Source organism: Ursus arctos, unplaced genomic scaffold, assembly GCF_023065955.2.
Source record: "Ursus arctos isolate Adak ecotype North America unplaced genomic scaffold, UrsArc2.0 scaffold_1, whole genome shotgun sequence".
Taxonomy (NCBI): domain Eukaryota; kingdom Metazoa; phylum Chordata; class Mammalia; order Carnivora; family Ursidae; genus Ursus; species Ursus arctos.
The window spans coordinates 39,892,286-39,913,318 of NW_026622763.1; the positions used below are offsets into that span (position 1 = coordinate 39,892,286).

At 37.7% G+C, this 21,033-nt stretch overlaps 1 protein-coding gene across 17 annotated transcripts in view; it reads left to right on the forward strand.

The window, feature by feature from the left end:
* The window catches only part of PKP4 (plakophilin 4), a 235,706-nt gene that overhangs the window by 151,240 nt on the left and 63,433 nt on the right, over positions 1–21,033 (forward strand). For all 17 annotated transcript variants that reach the window (XM_057317940.1, XM_057317943.1, XM_057317931.1 and 14 more), the window contains one exon: positions 6,073–6,107. In XM_057317940.1, coding sequence (XP_057173923.1) covers positions 6,073–6,107 — 35 coding nt within the window. The remainder of the gene's footprint in view (positions 1–6,072; positions 6,108–21,033) is intronic.

Sequence of the window (21,033 nt, forward strand, 5' to 3'; positions counted from 1 at the left end):
TCAATGGGTATTTGGGCTGCTTTCATAATGGCACTAATGTAAATAATGCTGCAATAAATATAGGGGTGCATATATGTTTTCAAATTAGTGTTTTCATTTTCTTTGGGTAAATATCCAGGAGTGGAATTACTGAGTCATATGTTCTGTTAATTTTTTGAGGAACTTCCGTCCTGTTTTTCACAATGGCTATGCCAATTTACATTCCCACCAACAGTGCATGAGGGTTACTTCTCCACATCTTCACCAACACTTGTTATTTCTTATCTTCTTTTTCTTTTTTATTCTAGCCATTCTGGCAGGTGGAAGGTGATATCTCATTGTGGTTTTATTTTTCATTTCCCTGATGACTAGTGACGTTGAACATCTTTTCACATGTCTGTCTGTATGGCTTCCTTGGAAAAATGTCTAGTCAGGTTCTCTGCCCATTTTTATTTTTTTATTTTTTTAAAGATTTTATTTATTTATTTGACAGAGATAGAGACAGCCAGCGAGAGAGGGAACACAAGCAGGGGGAGTGGGAGAGGAAGGAACAGGCTCATTGCGGAAGAGCCTGATGCGGGGCTCAAACCCATAACGCCGGGATCACGCCCTGAGCCGACGGCAGACGCTTAACCGCTGTGCCACCCAGGCGCCCCTCTGACCATTTTTAACCAGATTATTTGGGAGGTTTTTGTGTTGAGTTGTATATGTTTTCTCTGTATTTTGCATATTAACCCTTTAGCAGATAGATACCACTTGCAGATATCTCCTTCCTTTCAGTAGGCTGCCGTTTTGTTTTGTTGATGGTTCCCTTCTCTGTTAATACAGAGATTTTTTTTTTCCAATACAAAGCAGGTAAATTTTACAGTTTTACTATGTTCTAGTCCCAGGCTGTCACCTGGTTTTCTTTTCAACAGAGAAATAACTCAGGTTCTGTTCAATTCAGTGTGTCTTGTAGGAGAGTAATGGTAGTTGCCTGCACCTACTACTAATAGAAAGAACCCCATCTAGACTCAGAGAAAGAGGGAAAGACATGGTAACATTACCATGTGGCTTCATTAAACTCTCCACTCCCTCTCCACTACTGCTTACCTGTAGTGTCCACGAATGCAGGGTAGCCCACTTCAGACACAGTAGAATTAGAAGGAAATTGGGGACAGACTTAAGTAGACCATTTTTCAAAATTATTCCTAAGTGATACGAGTGAAAGTGTTCCATTTCATGGATATATAACATGCATATTGTAACATGGTACCTGCATCTGCCGTTCTAGAATTTGTGTAATTCCGAAGGAGTTTCCAGACTGTCTTTCTACACATTCTATCCCCAAAATAGCATTGGAAGCTTGAAGCAGCATAGTATGTGAGGGAGCTGCAAATAATTGGAAGTGCCTAGAGTGCAGGGTTGTGTGGAAAAGGGCAGACTGGAAGGAAGCGGGTGGCAGAGGGCTGCCTGGGGCATGCTAAGATGTTTGAATTGTATCCTCGGTGGATCTGTTACGCATTAGCATCACGAGAATGATGTTGGATCCAAACGTTTGAAAAATCCCTGTAGCGGCAGCATGGAAGAGAGCCTGAAAGGGTGAGAAATCAAAGCCAGGAAGACAAGTTAGGAGAGTCTGAAAGGATGATCCAGCCAAAAGAGACTGAGAAGATGAAGGCCTGAACTGTGTGGTAGTAGGGATGAATTCAAAAGGTACATGTTTTAAGTGACTTCTGTGGGCCAGATACTGCCTCAGTTTCTGGAAGTACAGCTGTGAATGAGACCGACTTTGCTGCCCTCATGGTGCTTGCCACACTGGTGAGTGGAGAACAATAAAATGACTCCGTGTTCTTCAGTTTGAGTGACCAGGTGGTCATGATCACATGGGAGCTGGTGTGCGGGGGGAAAGAGTTTCGATATGTTGAATACGAAGTGTGTTATAGCCAGTATGCACTTGGAAGTACAGCTCTAGAGTTAAAGACTAAGGTTTGGGCTCTTTTCAGAAGGGCTGTTTGTATTTGTTTTCAGTCATAATACTTTGTTTTATGATAACATCAATCAGGGCTTTTGGTTGCAAATAGAATCCTCTCTATTCTGTAAGCACCACAGGAACTTACTAAAAGTTTTTGGGTATCAACTTGGTGGAATCTCTAGGAAGTCCAGAGAACCTGATTCTGAGTAAGGGTGTCCAGGAACAATGCCCACTGCCACTGCTGGGTCCGCTCTAGATGCCCCCCGCTATAGCATTGCCACCCCCTCACATGGCTTCCTACAGACTCTCAGTTGCTGGCCCGCCCTCCCTGCAGAGGAGTGCGAGCAGGCATGTTCTCTGCCTTGTGGGACAATCCCAAGATAAGCAGGGTTTTGAAGACACTGCATAGCCTTACATGTCTAGCAAACATATTTTTGCCTGCATTTATGCCTGTGAAATAAAAAATAAAACATTTTATTTCAGAAGTATGTAGAATTTGACAGTGGTTTACCACAAATTTTTATGTAACATTGTGATGAAGGTATGGTGTCTTCCTTAAAACAAAATTAATATTGTTCACATTAATGTATTAATTTGCTGATGAACTTGTTTTTCATTGTTCACTGTGTGACTAGACAGTCCCAAACTTATGAATGGATTTCATTCTAGAAGGTTGTGGATAATTAAGTCATTAGAAATTGTGTATGCATCTTTCCACTGAAACAAAGTTATCGTGGGTGATTCAGTTCTCGTATTTTAAAATGTGTTTTATATTCCCGCGGAAGCTCCTTGAACACAAGCTACTTGGCATCTTCAGATAAGAAGGGAATGGGATGGAGTCATTGTGGGCACAGTGCCTAGAGACACACTGTAGACAGTCAATAAAAGTTGGGGAAGTGTTTCTAGGATTAGATGGTTGGAGAGAGGAAGGAAAGAAGGCGAGTATAAGCCTGTTCTAATATGGAGCTGCGTCTAATTGTTCTAATAAAAGCAGGCTACGTTCAGTGACTTAAAACAGCATTTCAAAATTGTACATGTTTATTGTCTAATACCCAAATCCCAGAGTAGTGAACAGTTTAAGAATCATTTAAAATGCGTGTTTCAAAGGAAAATAGGCTATTCTGAATAACATGGCAGTGACCAGTTATAACACAGAATTTGTAAGATTAGTGTGAAGTAATTGGGCTGAATATACAGTCTTCAAAAAATACCATGGAACTTTTTGCTTATTTTTAATCCTAATATTAGCTTATTTTCCTAATGATTTTTATCTTTTATCTAAAATAGAGTAGAGAAAAATATTAACTGAGGCTTCCATTACCTTCATCTGGGAATGGCTTATTGTATTTTTTTATTTAAATTCAAATAATTAACATATAATATATTATGAGTTTCAGAGGTAGAGGTCAGTGATTACAGTCTTCTATAATACCCAGTGCTCATTACATCACGTGCCCTCCTTAATGTCCATCACCCAGTTACCCCATCCCCCCACCTCTCTCCCCTTTAGCGACCCTGTTTGTTTCCTGTGATTAAGAGTCTTTGGTGGTTTGTCTCCCTCTCTGATTTCGTCTTGTTTTGTTTTTTTCCTCTCTTCCCCAATGATCCTCTGTTTTGTTTCTTAAATTCCACATATGAGTGAGATCATATGTACTTTGATGACCCTAAAGGCCTTTTCAGCAATAAAAATGCTGTTTACCTAATTGAGGCTACTGGAATTTCTTCCCTAGAGTGGAGGAGAGTAAGTTGACCTGCTTGAGCAAAGTAATAACTGATATTTTATATATACCTGTTCATTCAGAATAATTAAGAACTCTATTACAGGTGGCTGGGTGGCTCAGTCAGCTAAGCGTCTGCCTTCAGCTCAGGTCTTGATCTCAGGATCCTGAGATCCAGCCCTGCTCAGCGGGGAGTCTACTTGTCCCTCTCCCTCTGCCCTTCTATCCTGCTCTTGCTCTTTCTCTCTCTCTCTCTCTCTCTCTCTCAAATAAATAACAAATTTTAAAAATCTTTTAAAAAATGTTTAAAAAAAAGAATTCAGTATTCTACACAGTTTGTTGCAACAACATATATTAAGCATCTGCTATGTGTGAGGCAGTATGACATAAAAAGATGGGCAAAATAGCCACAACCTTTGCCCAGTTTGAGCAATTAACATGAATTGTATTCTGTGATCTATAATTATGAGAATAAAAAGTCTTTTAAAGGTATTTCATTAAAGTTTTTGTAATTTTCAAACTCAGAAGATAAATTTCATGATATTCCCAGGAAACTTGAGGTATGTTAAATAAACATTTCTGGTTGGCTGTTTAATTTATCACATATTTTAATATTGGCAGACCAGATGAACATTTTGATAGGAACACAGTTGGGTAATAACCTCAGTGTTTAGAAAACTAATTTAGATAATAGAATGAAATAAAAACAGATTCAAGGGAACCACTTTTGGACTCACAGAATGTCATAAGCCACCCTCAAGAGCAAGATAACAAATGTGCCTTTACTGGTATTTGACCAACTTTACATCTTTTCCTGTCCCATCAGTCCCTTCTGAAATCAGTTAGGAGTGCATCAGATAAAGGAAAGTCAGCAGAGTGCTAAAGATTTGCATTAACTGGTTGACTCTATTCACTGGGAGCTTGCCCCCCTGCTTGCAGCTAGTTCAAGGTTCTGGAATGTAAACTACTTTGCCTCTGACAAAGTAAAGGCAAATCACACACAAAGTTGAAGTTCGGGCAGTTCTTACTGAATCCAGAGTTTCATTAACCATTTCATGAATTGGGGAAATATCAGAGGTTAACAAGAACTTGAAATCTTAGAACTATAGCACTGAAAGCATTTTTCCCTTCTTATATTCCAGGTCCTTTATTTTACAGTGTTTCCTTAAGCCCAAACACACATCTTTTCCTTAAACTTAATACATTCCAAAAACCTGTCAATACGTGCTTTTTTTTCTGATTCCAAAAAGTACAAATGTTTAAGAAGGAAAAGGAAAATTTAAAAAAAGACTTTTTAGTTGTACCCCACAGAAACTGCTGCTAACACTTGGGTTTTTATTTTTCCAGACTTCTTTCTAGGCATATTGTGTGTGTGTGTGTGTGTGTGTGTGTGTGTGTGTGTGTGTACATGTTTAATGCAAAAATGGAATCATAAGCCATTCTGCCATATATAGTAGTGAGAAGTCCTGACTTTGGAATCAGGCCATCCTGCATTTAAATCTCAGCAATTCTGGTTAATAACAAAGACGTTGGCCAGTTTCTTTACCTGTAAAATAAAGATGATAATGTATCTATTCATAAGGTTGTTGTGAATAATATAAAGGAGATACTTTATGTGAAGTACTTCATTAAGCAAATGCTTGGTAATCCAGCCTCTTGTTCTCTTGTTCTTATGTTCTACCACACTGTCCTCTTAGCACCCTGCTCTCCTGTGTTTGGGGGATGGGAGTGTGAGGCAGGGGACAGGGAGGCACAGATAATGTTTTTAAGCACAAATTTATTAAAATATAAATTTATTAAACTTGGTTAGAGACATGTATAGCTAAAATATTCTCTTGGATTTTCAAACCTTATATTTTTGATGTAAAGGTTTATTATATGGTTTAAGTTTTATACGGTAGCATTCAGTTCAAACTAACTCCATTAACTTTTGTGTCTATTATAGTTTCTACGGCTTCTTTTGAAAATAACTAAAATGAATGAAGTTCTTAACAGTCTTTTGGGTCCATTTTAATGTGTTGTATTCAGTATACACATACATAAGTACTCTGTATATAATGTAGATTTTTTTTAATGTATATGTAGTTTTCATATTAGTTATCACAGAAAGCAACATGGTATATCATAAGTACCATGAATATCATACATAGCTATGCTATTTTATTTTTCTTATCCAAGGGGAATCTTATGTCACTTTATAATTTGCCTTAATTTTCAGGTGGAAATATAGTTTTGTCCCAAATTGATATGGAAGGTTATATAGTGTCTAAAAATTAACTTAGTTAGAAGAGTGGCTTTAAAGTTTGAGATTTTTATACTTTTATGAAATGAAATGTGAAAATTAAATGTTTATGTGCAAAATAGGCCCACAGTTAAATTTTATTATGAAGTAAATGTTCCTTTTTTTCTCCTTTTCTCTAGCTCAACTGAGAAGTCGTTTCCTTGGAGATCAACAGGTATGAGTTTTTATCATATAAAAAAATCTTCCTTATGTCTTTTACATGCAACAAGAATGGTTTCATAGCCTGCTTTCTCAATTTACTGCCTCTTGGTGAAATAAGCCAAGCAAAGCCTTTACTAGTGACAATGTTGAGCTGCTTTGCTTTGAAGTAGTTTTTAAGTTACTTGATTTTTTGAACATTGTGGAGTAGGTTTGTATACGTCAGCTATAAAGAAAGTTAAAGCATTGGACATCAACATACCAATTTTATAATCACTGGACACTTTTCAATATCAACATATATTATCTAAATATTTTCTTTTCTGTCATAAGACAGTACAGCAATGCCCTCAAAAGTTACTGCATCATCTGGGAAAGTTGGCTAATCATTTATATAAATCAAGGTCTTTCCTTTCATAATGTTTCCCACACTCAAGAGAAGAGTTGTCTTAAACGTTCATATTCTTTATGTATCCAGATGTAAAATATATGGTAGCTTCTAATATAGTCCAGAAGCTTCTAATGTAATCTCCTATCTTTTTACCCCAAATTCATTTTATACAAAGGGTGAATTACATTAAAGAGAGTGTCTGCCACTTTCACAAATATTTGATGTCTTCACACTCAGCGTTCATTCATTGAATGTTTGTTGAGCACCTCCACCGTGGACCCAGTACTGTACATGTGGCTGGTCACACAGCGGGGGCACAACTTGCGGATGTTCTGCACTTCCTGTGCTGCCTATAATGTAAAGAATGATCATCAACATATAAATGGCAAAATGGGCCTTGATTTCTAAATACTTTGACAGTTTTTAAACGAGTTTTGAACTTGATTAAAACTCAAAAGTCACCAAATGCCTGGCATCTGAGTTTACCAGGACCTGCTACCAGGATTCTGGTGTTATTCGTAGTGCCTGCAAGGCAATCTGCTGTTGTATAAAGAAGCTGTTCCCAAGAATTGTAGTGTTTATTCAAACCAAAGACATATGAAAAGCTACTTAGCAATAAGACTCACTAGCAGTAGTGTAATATAAGGAAAATCATGCCATGAAATAATATGGGGTTAAATGCCAGAAATATATCATGTGGGAAACATTGCTGTAAATGGACAACCTACTTCTGAGGTAGCTTTGCAGAGAAGATGGGCCTGGAGCCTAGAGCTTGAAGGGTAGCCAGGCTCTGGAGAGCGCTTTGTCACTGGGCAGCAGAAGAGACAGAAAGTCACATCCAAACATCTAAAACTGGTTTAGGAGATGGTAAAATGTGCAAAGTCTAGATGGCCACATTTGCTCAAATTATAGACATCTGTAAATACAACTCGAAATTGAACTCTCCTGCACGTCATGGGGAACCACTGAAAGTCCTCTGAGCAAAAAGTCACCTGATCAAAACATTCCTCAGGAGAAATATCGGAACTATGAACTATTAAAAAGTGATTTGAAAAATTTAAAGAAAAATGCAAAGGACACAGTAGTGCATTTGGTACTTGGTTGTAGCAAAAATTTACCACTTAATATAAAATTCTTCTGTAAGTTTAGCTTTAATAGTGCATCATTAATTTATTCCAGAAATATTTCTTGAGAGCTTTAAATGGTTGTCTAGCACATAGTTGTCAACGTTTAAAACAGATATCCTTGTCCTCTTAAGTGCTTCAAGTCTAGTGGAGGTATGTAACTCTATACACTCGAAATTTGGTGGGGGTGTGGGGGGGAGCTATAAAGGAAAACTACAGGTATATGCCATATTTACTGATATTTCCTATTTCTGGACATTCAGGTTGTTTCTCATTTTTTACTATTGTAAATAACATTGTGATAAACATCCCTGTATATAAAATTATATCTGTACCTTTGATTTACCTTAGGCTAGACTTTAAAGAAATAAAATATTATTTAGAGTATATGAACATTTTTAAGGCTCTTGTTATGTGTGACCAAGTTGCTTTCCTGAAAAGACTGTATTATTTCTCCCTCCCTTTAGGTATGTAACGTTGATCCTCTTGTCCTTCCTCATTTGACATCATCATTTATATTTCTTTTACCCACAAAATATTAAAATCTCCTATATATTGCCCTTTTCTGTTGAGTGGTAGTATTTGGTAGGTGAGAACTCTTTGCAGCCCAGTGCTGATAGCTGTATCAGTCAGGTGGGGAAAACCCAGCCCATGCCAGTTAGTTCCATATGAGGGATTTGATTTGGGAGGTTATGGTTCAGGTGTGGATCACAAGGTTTGGGAGGATTAAACAGCATGTCGAAACACCCAAGAGGGTGATCATACCCACAGCTACTACCATTTCTAGGACTGAAGGGGCAGTGAGTTAGGTAGTTTTGTTTTTAAACGGGAGCACTGATGGGAGGTGGGGCAGGGGGAGATTTTCAGCGTTAGCTGGAACTAGGAAGGAGATAAAGCCAAGCCAGAAATGCTGCCTAGAGCAGAGCTGGAGAACATCTGGCTTCTCTGCGCGGCTCTCCTCCTGATACACCCCAGTCTGCCCTGGCTGAACTGAGCTGGAACAGGCAAGTGGTGGTTTCTCATACCTAAAGCCAGCCAGGCACAGGGTATAATGGTGTTGATTTACATACAGAGAGAATGAACTTAGATCAGGAAGGACTCGTAATAGAGAATGAAATATCTGGACTCTTGATGGCCTTTCTATCTCCCCTCCCCTCTGGTACTTTTACTTGGCTTCAGTCATTTGACCACCACCTTCATGACTTACTAATGAGTTAAACAAAGATAAAATATTATTTATATGTGTATTGTCCAAGTAGCTCCCCCAATACCTTAGTGTCAGGGAAATACAACTCCGGTAATTCTTCGTCTTCAGCACAGCTACATTTGTAAATCACACCTAATAACTGTGTTTCATCCCTTACTTTGTCAGGATATACTCTTAACCCAAACCCTTGTTCAAACCTGGCAAATGTTACATTTACTTACCCTTTTTTTCTTTTGGGGGAAGAGGACTGTATTAATCTTCTACCACTGCAATCACAACTGCTATTTACTCCACGTATTTTAACTATATTAATGTTACTTGTGTGTGTCCTTAAATTTGCCTACTTTTCAGCCATACTTAGGACATTTAAGTTGTAACTATGGCAATAAGCTACAAAGATAAGGGTAGAAAATTGAAATTTGATTGTATGCATAAAAGAGTAAAATATGATTTGTTTCATATTTCTTTTTCTAAGTAGTTATAGATGTCTTTAGAAGTTTGATTGTAAGTAAATAATGACATAAAATGGCAGTTTTGCTGCTACTTTCCTGTAAACTGTTATCTTCTCTTTACCACATTGCATGCAGAGATACTAAACATAGTGTAAAAATCATCTCAGTCTCAACTCACACATGCATCCAGTTCTAAAGACTGTGGTCCAGTAGACTTAAAATCATTACTTATAAGTGTAAAAACTAATTCTATTTTTTCCAGCACATTAACTTGTGATTGATGTTAAGTAAACTTACTGTGGTAATAATTTCATAATATATACATAAATCATTATGTTGTATACCTTGGAATAATACAATGTTATATGCCAATCATAGCTCAATAAAATTGGAAAAAATAAAATATAATTAAGGCAATAATTCAAAAAAATAATAAAAAAATAAAAATCATCTCATTTTTAGAATTTGGCAGTCCTGGCTTAAAAGTAAAAAAATATATATGTGGTCTACTCTGTGTTTAACTAGATCTTGACAAAAGTAACATCTTTATTCAATTTTCTTGGTTTCTTAAATAAGAAAAGATTACATGAAAAGATTTAGGATTGAAAGTCTCTTACTCTTCCTCATTTTTTTTCTTTAATGTTTTGAACGTTTTCCTGTAGACAGTTTCTCTACCTTTATATATATATTACAAATTTGACTTGGAAAGCTTGGCACTTTAAAAGCATCTTAGCAGTCAGTGAATTGTTAGCTGGGCTGTGATTTGATCACTACCTGCAAGAGATCCTTGCCTACTCAGGTCTTTTCAGGATGGTACGTTCTGTGGAAATGCCAGAAACTGAGACCAGCTGCTGAATTTTGTTTTTAAATAGCTAACTTACTGCAGAGTCCTTTTCTAAGGAAGAGCTCAGGATGCCCCAGGCAGAAAAGCTTTCTGTTGCGTTACCGTTCAGTTCAGCGGAATCCCTTTGCTCGTTTGCTTGAGCTGGTTGGTTGTTCAGTAGTTTGGTCCATCAGTCATTTGATTGGTTTTTATATGAGGGTTAGTAGGCTGTTCGAAAGTAAAAAGCCAAAGCTTTTTAAGTTTGGTGCTCCAAGAGATAACTTCCTAAAGCATGAGGAGAACCGTCCATTCTACAGAGCACTTCTGTGTCCTCAGGGTGGCTGAGAAGGAATCTTCAGGAGAAGCTTCCCCAGAAGAAGTAAAGTTATTTTGAAGCATATGACCTTATTGTCATCTTGCTTTCCTGTTCCCCCTCTCTTCATTGTTCTGTATTTTCTAGCTTACCAGTGTTACATATCTACTCTAAAAACATAAAATGCACATCCCTTTGTCTTTTCTTAAGAGAGTTTATCATTGGGGCGCCTGGGTGGCACAGCGGTTAAGCGTCTGCCTTCGGCTCAGGGCGTGATCCCGGCGTTATGGGATCGAGCCCCACATCAGGCTCCTCTGCTATGAGCCTGCTTCTTCCTCTCCCACTCCCCCTGCTTGTGTTCCCTCTCTCGCTGGCTGTCTCTATCTCTGTCGAATAAATAAATAAAATCTTAAAAAAAAAAAAAGAGAGAGTTTATTCATTTTCTGTTTTGGTTAAGTCTCTTCTCTAGCCATAACCTTGCATTTTTGTGTTTTTTATGTATATTCTGCTAAAAAGAAGTGAGGAAAGAATGTTGTCTTAGTGTTCCTTCCTGTTTTCTCTTTTATTAGTGTTCCATTTTCCATCATTCACATCTTCATACCTTTTAAAAATTGACGTATTTGTACAGTCTCTTGTGTTCTGCCAAAATTTGAGGTGGCTTTTGAGAACACAGACAATAAAATGGAAGATAAACACCATAGTTATGAAAATATGTAAAAGAGTAATAGGTAAAGGCCTGAGGAAAGTGAGGTGCAAATACATGCATATGTAATTATAATTCTTCATGATGGAAAATATTATGCAGAGTAGCTTTCAAGGAAAGGAAAAAAAGACCTTGGGCTTACTTCTCTTTAAAAAAAGCACACCAATTTACTCACCAAAAAAACAAACAAAGAAAACAAAAAAACCAACCAGCATACGTAGTGTGTGTTACCTACCAGACAGAAGCTGTTGAAACCATAAATTGAATCCTTTTGTCAAAGCGTTCATTGGTTGTTACTTAAATCCTCCAGCCACATCCTGTAAAGTGAATTGTGCCACAAGACAAAATTTCACAGTTTTTCTGTTCCCGGGAAAAAAAAATACTAGAGTCTAGGCAGTTTCCAGTTTTAGGACTTATGTGTAAAGTGAGGGGCGGGGAGCAGCATGGCATCAGCCTGAGAATCCTATTCTTCCCTCCTCACCACCTCCCCAACCCCTCTTCCCTGCAGATTAAGAGAAGGAGCCTCCTTCTGAACCCCAGTGCACTGTCTGTTCCCACAAGCCAAAGAATCAGGCTCACTTGCACTTGAGAAATAGTCGCAAGAGCAGAATTAATATATGTTAAATAACTGTTTGGGAATTACTACTCCTAAGAAAGTAAAGAAGCCAAAAGATAGCTATAGTCTTTCTGAAAGCAACAAGTTTAGCAAAGGACACAGAAGAAGGGAGCTAAGAGAAATTTCTGGTTGCCCTAGAAGGCATTACAGGGTAAAGAGATTTGTTTGGGGCTTTTACATTAAGTAATGAGTAGGAGAGAAAATATTAATGACTTCATACAGTTGAGATAGTTAATATTTGATAATAAATACAAAAATGATGATGATAAAATAGAAATTTGAAACTGATAAGATGATTTAACTTCACAGGGCCACACCCGTGTACTGTGGAATGTGTACCGGAGTGCCACAGTTTCCCACGCTGTCCATTGAAATCATTGTCGTGTGGTGTGTACTGACGGTAGTAGTTCGTGGACACTGTGAAATTTCAGACTTTATAGGGATTAGGTTTTGCACTTTGTTTATATATTTAAATTTCGTTCCTAAAATGAACGGACACAACTTTCTTCCAGTGTGGTGGGTTTAAAAAAAAAAAAACACACATAAATACTGAAGATAAAAGATAAATGAGAGACTAGCCCTAAGTCAATTTATCTTTCTTTTTTTCTCCATCTGGAGCAAGTAATTTACAACACAAAAAAGCATCAGCATATCATGAGATAAGACGCAAACTTAAATGGGAACACTTTATGCCTCAGTAGAAATGTAGGGCATTTATAAAGGCGATAGACTAGGAAGCTATATTATACATGTTCATAAATGGGATATTAGAATAGCAGTCATGTATAAAGGACGATTATTTTATTGAGGATTTTGGATGTCATGATTTACTGTGGCTATGAATTGTACAAATGACAAAATTTCATCATACATTCATTCCTCCCTGTTTCTCTTCTTTATAGCAGGAGGATATACTTTCTGTGAAAACTGGGCAAGTTTCCCTCCCTTATTGTTGCAGGCCTTCTGAGCCACATAGTCGTGATAGTCGTCTTAAGCGCAGCTATGGCAGTGTAGCTTCCTGAATGACCTTATAAAGGTCCTCTTAACTTTTTAATGTCGTATTACTAAAGGCCTTCTTATATTTTACAAAAATTAAGTCTGGAAGAACTTGGAGTAAACATTTCCTTCATTCCCACATCTTTTCAGACCGTGGCCATTGCCCCCCTCCCCCCATCGCATACACACTTTTGAGTTTGTTTTGTTTTAATTCAATGAGGATATATTATACATTATCCTATGACTTGGGTTTTTTCCTTAACAGCATAGTAAAAACCAAGCATGTGTTTCTGTATCAGTATGTAAAGATCTGGCTCTTTTTTAATGGCTAAATATCCGCGGTTTAAGAAATTTATGTAAGCAGTCCCTTGCTGGTAAATATTTTGTTTTTTTCCAATTTTTTCCTTTGACAAACAGTAGTAAAAGTTTTCTCTGCACATCTGCCTGAGTATCTTTGTCGATTACATTTTTTTAAGTGGAACTGCGGGCAAGGGTATATATGGGGGCTTTGGGGCAAATATTGTCCAATTGCCCACCAAAAATGTGTAACAATATGTGGGAGGGGGTGAGACTTTTCCTCTACCTTCTTAGGTTAAGTGACGGGGGGAGGGGGCAGTGAATTTAACTGACAATAGTTAAATTAATAGAAAAATAATCCCGAAGTATTTGTATAGGCGCTCACAAAAATAGTCTACCTACGTGGCTAAAGTTAGGGGTTATCTACCTAACTTAATGGAGTAGAGGAAGTGGGCAGAAAAGGCTTCTGTGGGGAAAAACAAATGGGTTTCTAGGGGAACAAATGGGTGTAAGAAATCTTGTGATAATGTTTGTTTATGCAGGGGCAAGTGGTCCTTCTGTTTTTTTTCTTCATGCCATAAATCTCCCCCGGGGGGATCCATGGCAGCCTCACTCCCAGAAGTTTCTGCTTTTAGTGAAATAAGGGATGGTCCAAGGCTTCTTTTTACATCTGTTGAATCTCAAATGTCTCTAGTTTAAAATAACCTTCATGCCAACTGTCAGAGTCCAAGTGGGTCTCTGCTGCATTCCTACCTATACCAACTGTTATGCCTATTAATGCTTACTATGTTGCCAGAGTATAGGAGTGTAAATTTTCATGAATATAGAAAATTTTAACGAGTTATTAGAGTTTAAAAAAGCCATTTATTTCCAATGCCCTATATCATAAGCTTTATTATGGACAGATTAAACAGTAAAATCACTTAAAGAAATTATTATTAAGTATTCGTTAAATCAGAACATTACATGGAGACCAGCATACCACTGGTCATTCTTTCATTTGATTAGTTCTTATGGAAGTTGGGGATCAACCTGATCTTGGAATTTAATAAAATTGTCATGTTTCCTGTCTTTCTTTTCTTTTCATATCTGGATCAAAATGATCACATATGTTTTTCTGTCAACAAAAATGCAACAACCACTACCAGAACAAGCAAAAAACAAACTTTTTTTTCGCCTTGGAGGTAATTCAAGTACCAACACCTCATCCCTAGCTTTGCTGTACATTCAGATCACCCACAGAGCTGTTAAGTCTGGGGCCCCAACTAGGCACTGATGGTCTTTGAAGATCCCCCATGATCCCACAGTGTAGTCTGAGAATACTACCTTACTCATAAGTAAATTAATTTAATTACTGGTAATTAAAAGAATTAAAAGTTTATCCTGCCGGTCCTGTACAGATTATATTTTAGGATAACCAAATAACCCTGACCATTAATAGCTATTTAAAGATATCTAAAATATGTCAAAGGAAATCCTGCTGATAAATGTACAAAGAACAATAAAATTAGAAAAATCAGCAATTTGCATCCTATAATGAAATAATTGATTGAAACAAAGATTGTCAGTGTTTGCAAAAACCTCTGTATTTTCGATCCTGGCTGCCCATTAGAACTACCTTGGGAGTTTTTAAACTAATATTCAGACCACAGCTTAGGCTGATTGAATTGGAATCCCTGGGTGTGGGACTCAGTCCGCAATAGTGTCTAAGCTCTACACCCACCCCCATCCCAGGCGATTACAGTGTGCAACCAAGGTTGAGAACCACTGCATTAGGAGAGAGGTTGATGGTGAACTTGAAAATATGAAAAGATGGGGCTGAGTTCACTTGAATTGGCTGACTGATCTTAACAACTATAAAAGTTAAAGTATGACGTGATGTAAAATACACAACACCATCCATAAAGTATTCTAACCACAAAAGTTTGACCTGAAAGCTTCTAGCTCTAACTTTCTGCTTAAAAGACATACAGAGGTTAGAGGATATATAAATGCCACCATGAGAGACCCACACACTAATTCAGAATGTGGCGCATCCTGAATTTATTGCTGTGGTTCCCTCAGTGAGCTAAGAAGATGAAAATGAAGGTATGGGAGTCCCTTTTTAGATTTAAGGTACTAAATAGCAATCATTGTCCAGTGCCATCAGTAAATCTTATTTCAGCCTGACTAGTACAAGCCAACTGAAGAACGTTTTTGAAACATCAGGAAAGTTTGTGAACTCATTATATGGTATAATGAAATAAATGTAGTTTTTTCAAAGTCCTTATTTTACAGAGCTACATATGGAAGTCTTTAGAGTCAAAATGATCTGACATGAGAGATCTGTTTTAAAATTCTGTAACAGAAGAAAAGAAAAAGATAAATGGAGCATTAAAAGTATGGCATAACGTTGTAACTATTAAATTGGGGAGGTTGTTAATTATATTTCTCCCTATTTTTTCAAAAATTTTATTTACTTACTAGAGAGAGAGCGCACAAGCAGGGGGAGCAGCAGGCAGAGGAAGAAATAGACTCCCTGCTGAGCAAGGAGCCCGATGTGGGACTCAATCCCAGGACCCTGGGATCATGACCTGAGCTGAAGGCAGATTGAGCCACCCAGGCATCCCTCCCTATTTTTTTTTTTTTAAGATTTATTTATTTTAGAGGGAAGGGAGAGAGAGTCCCAAGCAGACTCCACACTGAGCATGGAGCCCGATGTGGAACTTGATCCCAGGACTCTGAGATCATGACCTGAGCCGAAATCAAGAGTGGGGCGCTTATCCGAATGAGCACCCCTTCTCTCTCTTTTACGTTTGAAAACTTTATTTTTTTTTTTTTTTTTTTTTTTTTTTTTTTTTTTTTTAAAGAATTTATTTATTTATTTGACAGAGATAGAGATAGCCAGCGAGAGAGGGAACACAAGCAGGGGGAGTGGGAGAGGAAGAAGCAGGCTCATAGCGGAGGAGCCTGATGTGGGGCTCGATCCCATAACGCCAGGATCACGCCCTGAGCCGAAGGCAGACGCTTAACCGCTGTGCCACCCAGGCGCCCCTCGTTTGAAAACTTTAATTTTAAAAAACTTAAATACAAATTCTTTAAACAAAGCGTTCGGCATATTGGAGGTTAACAGACTACATCAGAGTGACACATGTTAAAGCCTGCCAGCTCTTGGCCATACTGCCAGTGTGAGCCATGGCACAAATGAACCCACTATGAGATGAATGACAGTTTCCAGCCAGTAGGCGTTATTTAATGTATATTTCCATATAGGTAGGATTTTGTTAAATGAACCCTAATTTAAGCCAAATTACATGTAACGTGCTGGACATCAGTCTTTCCGCTAGTTTAGAACTCTGTATTTATCGCTGTGTTTGTGCACGTTCTAGCTTCACTGTACCCATCTTAGCTGCAGACACTTTCACAGCATAACTAGTTAGCCATAAGGCAGTTGTGCTCTAAAAGGTAAAATCACAGAGGGGCACCTGGGTGGCTTAGTCGTTGGGCATCTGCCTTCGGCTCGGGACGTGATCCCAGAGTCCTGAGATGGAGCCCCTCATTGGGCTCCCTGCTCTGCGGCGAGCCTGTTTCTTCCTCTCCCACTCCCCCTGCTTGTGTTCCCTCTCTCACAGCCTGTCTCTCTCTCTGTCAAATAAATAAATAAATAAAATCACGGGAAAAAAAGAGCTATTCATTCAAAGGACATAATGAAATAAGAAAAATGAATAGCAAAATGTAGAAGACTATTGCAAAAGGCAAAATATTTGAGTACATTCAAAGTGTGTAATGTAGAATCATGGCAATACTGCTTTTATTTTGCGGATTGTACCTAAGCATTTATCTTCAAAGTCTTTGGTTGATAGCATTATACACTTTGGCTTGTTGATGTGTCTCCTTGTTTGGCATCACACTTTCTCTTTTTTCTTCATTAAGAGAGGCATCAGATTTCAAATACTAGGATACATCTTTGAAACTGAATTTTGTGTTGTGCTGTGATTAGCCTTCTACACTGTTTGTTCTTGGCATATTGTCACATGTCCGTTGATAGATGTTCCAAAGTTCTGTGGAAAATGTGGGTTCAAAACTCTGCACCACTATATAGACCATTATGAGGGCTTAAGATTTATGTAAAATAAAAATAGGAATACTGCACCAATGAAGAAAAGAAACCAAACTGTCAACCAGGTTTTTTTTTATTATCTTGTACGGCAGATTTGCCTCATGGCCAATTAGCTGCACAGCAAAAATGTTTGTGTTGAAAATGCTTATGGTAAAGAGATCTATAGCAAAGATGCTTGTAGTGAAAAGACTGGACAGGGTTTGTGGATGGGTGGCGACCACCAAATAAGAATATTAGCATTTCATTTTAACAAATACGTATCTGAATGTTCCTACGCCAGTTACGCGTACTGTATGGGGAAGACTTAAATACGCTGAATTAAGACTTCTTTTTAGAGAGAGAAAGAGCGTGCACATGCATGGGATGAGAGGGAGAGGGTGGGAGAGAATCTCAAGCAGGCTCCACGCTCAGTGCAGAGCCCAACACGGGGCTCGATCTCACAACCCTGAGATCATGACCTGAGCCAAAATCAAGAGCCAGGCACTTAACCAACGGAGCCACCCAGGCGCCCAGTGAGGTCGGACTTTGTATTAAAATCACATATCCAATTTTAGTCTCTAACATTTTATGTATAATATAAACATGTTAAACATTTAAGTGTTCTCATGCTCTTAGTGATACGTGAACAAATTATTAACTACCTAAAATAAAATAGAAAGTATCAAGTTTAAAAGCTCCTCTTTTTCCATTACCAACTCTTCAACACATAGAGCCACAGTTTCTCAGTTTACAGTTGTTGCTTTGGGAAATGTTAGAAAGGCTACCATCTGTAACCCCACATTACATTCTTAAGCCCAAGTTGGTCTGCATTTAGCTCTATTGTGATAATCTTTACCACTAAAGAAGCCCGATAGAAAATTATAGTAAAACCTAGTTTTGGAAGGCCTATTCATTTCTTTTTGATAGGAATATCATCCTACCCTTACAGATGTCTGTGGGGTTTTTTGGTTTTTCTTTTTTAAAGAAGTTTTCTTGGGGCGCCTGGGTGGCTCAGTTGGTTAAGCATCTGCCTTCAGCTCAGGTCAGGATCCCAGGGTCCTGGGATCCAGCCCCGAGTCATTCTCCCTGCTCAGCTGGGAGTCTGCATGTCCCTCTCCCTCTGCCCCCTGCCTCCTCTCCCCCTCCCCCAATCACCCCACCCACCCACCTATCCCTGCTCATGCTTTCTCTCAGATAAATAAATAAAATCTTTAAAAAAAAAAAAAGGAAGTTTTCTTGGTTTTTGTTTTGGGAGTTTTGTTTTAACAAAGGGAATCTATCTCCTACTATCAGATATACCCTTTTCTATATTTGGTAACATTTTTTTCCCTAAAAGGAATAAAGTGTGTCTTTGAAAAAATATTTGAATGATTTTTGAGCACTTATGTTCCATAGATCACTGATTTTTTTACATCACAGAAAATCCTTTATTCTTTTTTCAGCTTTCTCTGTAGGAAGCAAGAGGCCCATGGCCTTTTATGAGCACCTACTGTAAACTCAGTGTTGGAAACTTGACATGTGTGATCCATTTCTTTTCATCTTTATAGTTCTAAATTCTTTATTTTTCTAGTTTTCCTCTTACATAGATAAATTCTTTATGGTAAGTGTGACACCTGTATTTTAATTCATGCTTAGCCTAAAAATACTTGATGAATACCCATTTCAACATTACTATTTGCAGAAAGACCTTTTTTTCTAACAATTATTTTTTAATCATTTTGTATTCCTGAACAGAACTCAGGAATTTTAAAATATTTATGAAGAAGAGATCTCTCTGGTGACATATAAAAACTATAAAATACTTTTTAGATTTGCATTATAGAAATTAAATAAAGTGCTTTATACCAGCTTATGCAGAAACTAAGTGTGCTTAAGCCACAAAATTGAATCCAGGCTGATGAGCTTTTTCAGTGGATTTAAAGGCAGCCTAATTGATGTTTAGAGCAAAGTTTAAAGTGAACTAGAAGATACTTATTAATGGTTTCCATTTTCCAAGACTTTTCACTCAACATTTTCTAGATGAGTAGAATTTTTTGAGCCACTATCTTAATATTTAAAAGATAGCATAAGTATGCATAAGACTGAAGAATCTAGATATACTCAAGAGAATCAGACTAGAAATAGTTTCAGTAAACAAGATCTTCTGCCCGTTCTCACAAGTTTCTACTTCCATTAAAGCCCAGCTTTTAAAGGATATCATATGTATGTAGTAATTTACATTTGAGTCAGTAAGCTCCAGGTATCTATAATCTTAACGTATCAATGTCTGTCTTCTCTGGATCAAAGAATGCTTTTATGATTCATGTTTCCATCACCCTATTCACGTTTCCACTCAGCAACAGTATTTCCCAATGATCTCATTTCCTCCAGTAATAGGGTTACCTGCCGTAGAAGTGAATCATGTACATTGAAGAAGTTACTGAAGAGGAGAAGTCTTTTCAAGGCCGTCGTCCATGGCCTAGAGCTTTACTTCTTAGCCATAGAAGGCACTGGAATATTGCTGTAGCTCTGTGGAATGTAGACTTCTTCCTGAACCTGTCGCCCTACAGGAAGCCAGAGTACCATAGCCAAACAGGAAGTTGAGTCCCCATAAGACAAAATTTTCTACTCATATTAGTGTTGCCACTCAGTATGAAAGCCTAACCTCAACTCACAGGCCAAAGTTAGAAGAAAAGTGAGCTACTCCTTTCCCTTAACTGTCAAAGACCGCATCATCCACCTTAACACTGCATTCTATTATCATCCCAGGAGTTCTGCCAAAACTCACATTACATTATCTTTTATGTAAGGGCAAACCTTTAAACACCATGGCAACTCAGAAAAGGCACAAACAAGGAGAATCAGCAAAAAGTTATAATATGCTGGACTGTGAAAGACTAGTGACAGAGTTATATATACTAAAAATCTCCTTACTGATCTCTAAGTTCCTGTTTCCATGGTGATTTTACACATAGTACAGACCTCCATTTCATATACCATAAACAGTAAGACACACAGATTAACAAAGCAGAGGAATTTCAGTAATTTCAAGTTCTTTAGAGAGACCTTAGCCTGTTTCCTGAGCATATTTTTATGCACACTTGGTGTGTATTTGGGAGATAAATCATAATACACTTTGTATTTTATCTTTCACTATGAGCTTAACGGTGGATAATAGCATGAGATTGATGTAGCCCTACAGCATTATTGTCCCGTCCCCTAGTGTTTTCTTAGATGCAACCTTCTACTTTGTCTAATTAATTACCCTTGTGTAGGTGATATTGGGGCCCTCAGATGAAATGGAACAGGCAAAAAGGACCATGTTTCCAATAATTTCCCATTTGCAAACACAAATGGAGATTATTTCATTCTACCTTGAAGCTTGTTCAAATTCCATGTTCTTAGACATGCATTTTCATAGAAGATGCTAATGTGATGTTAGAAAATGCCCCATAAAATATTGCTGATGTTCCACAAAACATGTTTGTGAAAAAGTAACACATGTTCTTCAGTACACAGGTGAAAGAAGTAGCATTGACATTCTGTTTGCCATTTTTGCACATCAGAACGTCCTCAATTTCATGTTCTCATTGTGCTGAATCACAACACGCCAACTATTTACCTCTGCTTTATAGCAGTGATCGTGAAGTGATCCCATCCTGTAAGATTCTTTAGTTTTTCTGGTAAATTTGACTAGTGTCTTCTTTCATTCCTCATAGCACATGTTCTTAAAAACATTCATTTTAAAGTAAGACTACATAAATAATATATAGTCAGTAATCTCAGACCTTACCCTACTACTATAAGAATACCTTGTAATTGGGAACGGGGTCTTCTTACTGCAGGTTCAGCAACTATGTGTGTATACATTTATGTGTGTGTAATTTGGGAATTTCAAGTTTTCAAGGAAACAGTAAATAATAGTAAACAGTGTGAAAATAATTTAACTTTCTTTTAGTGATT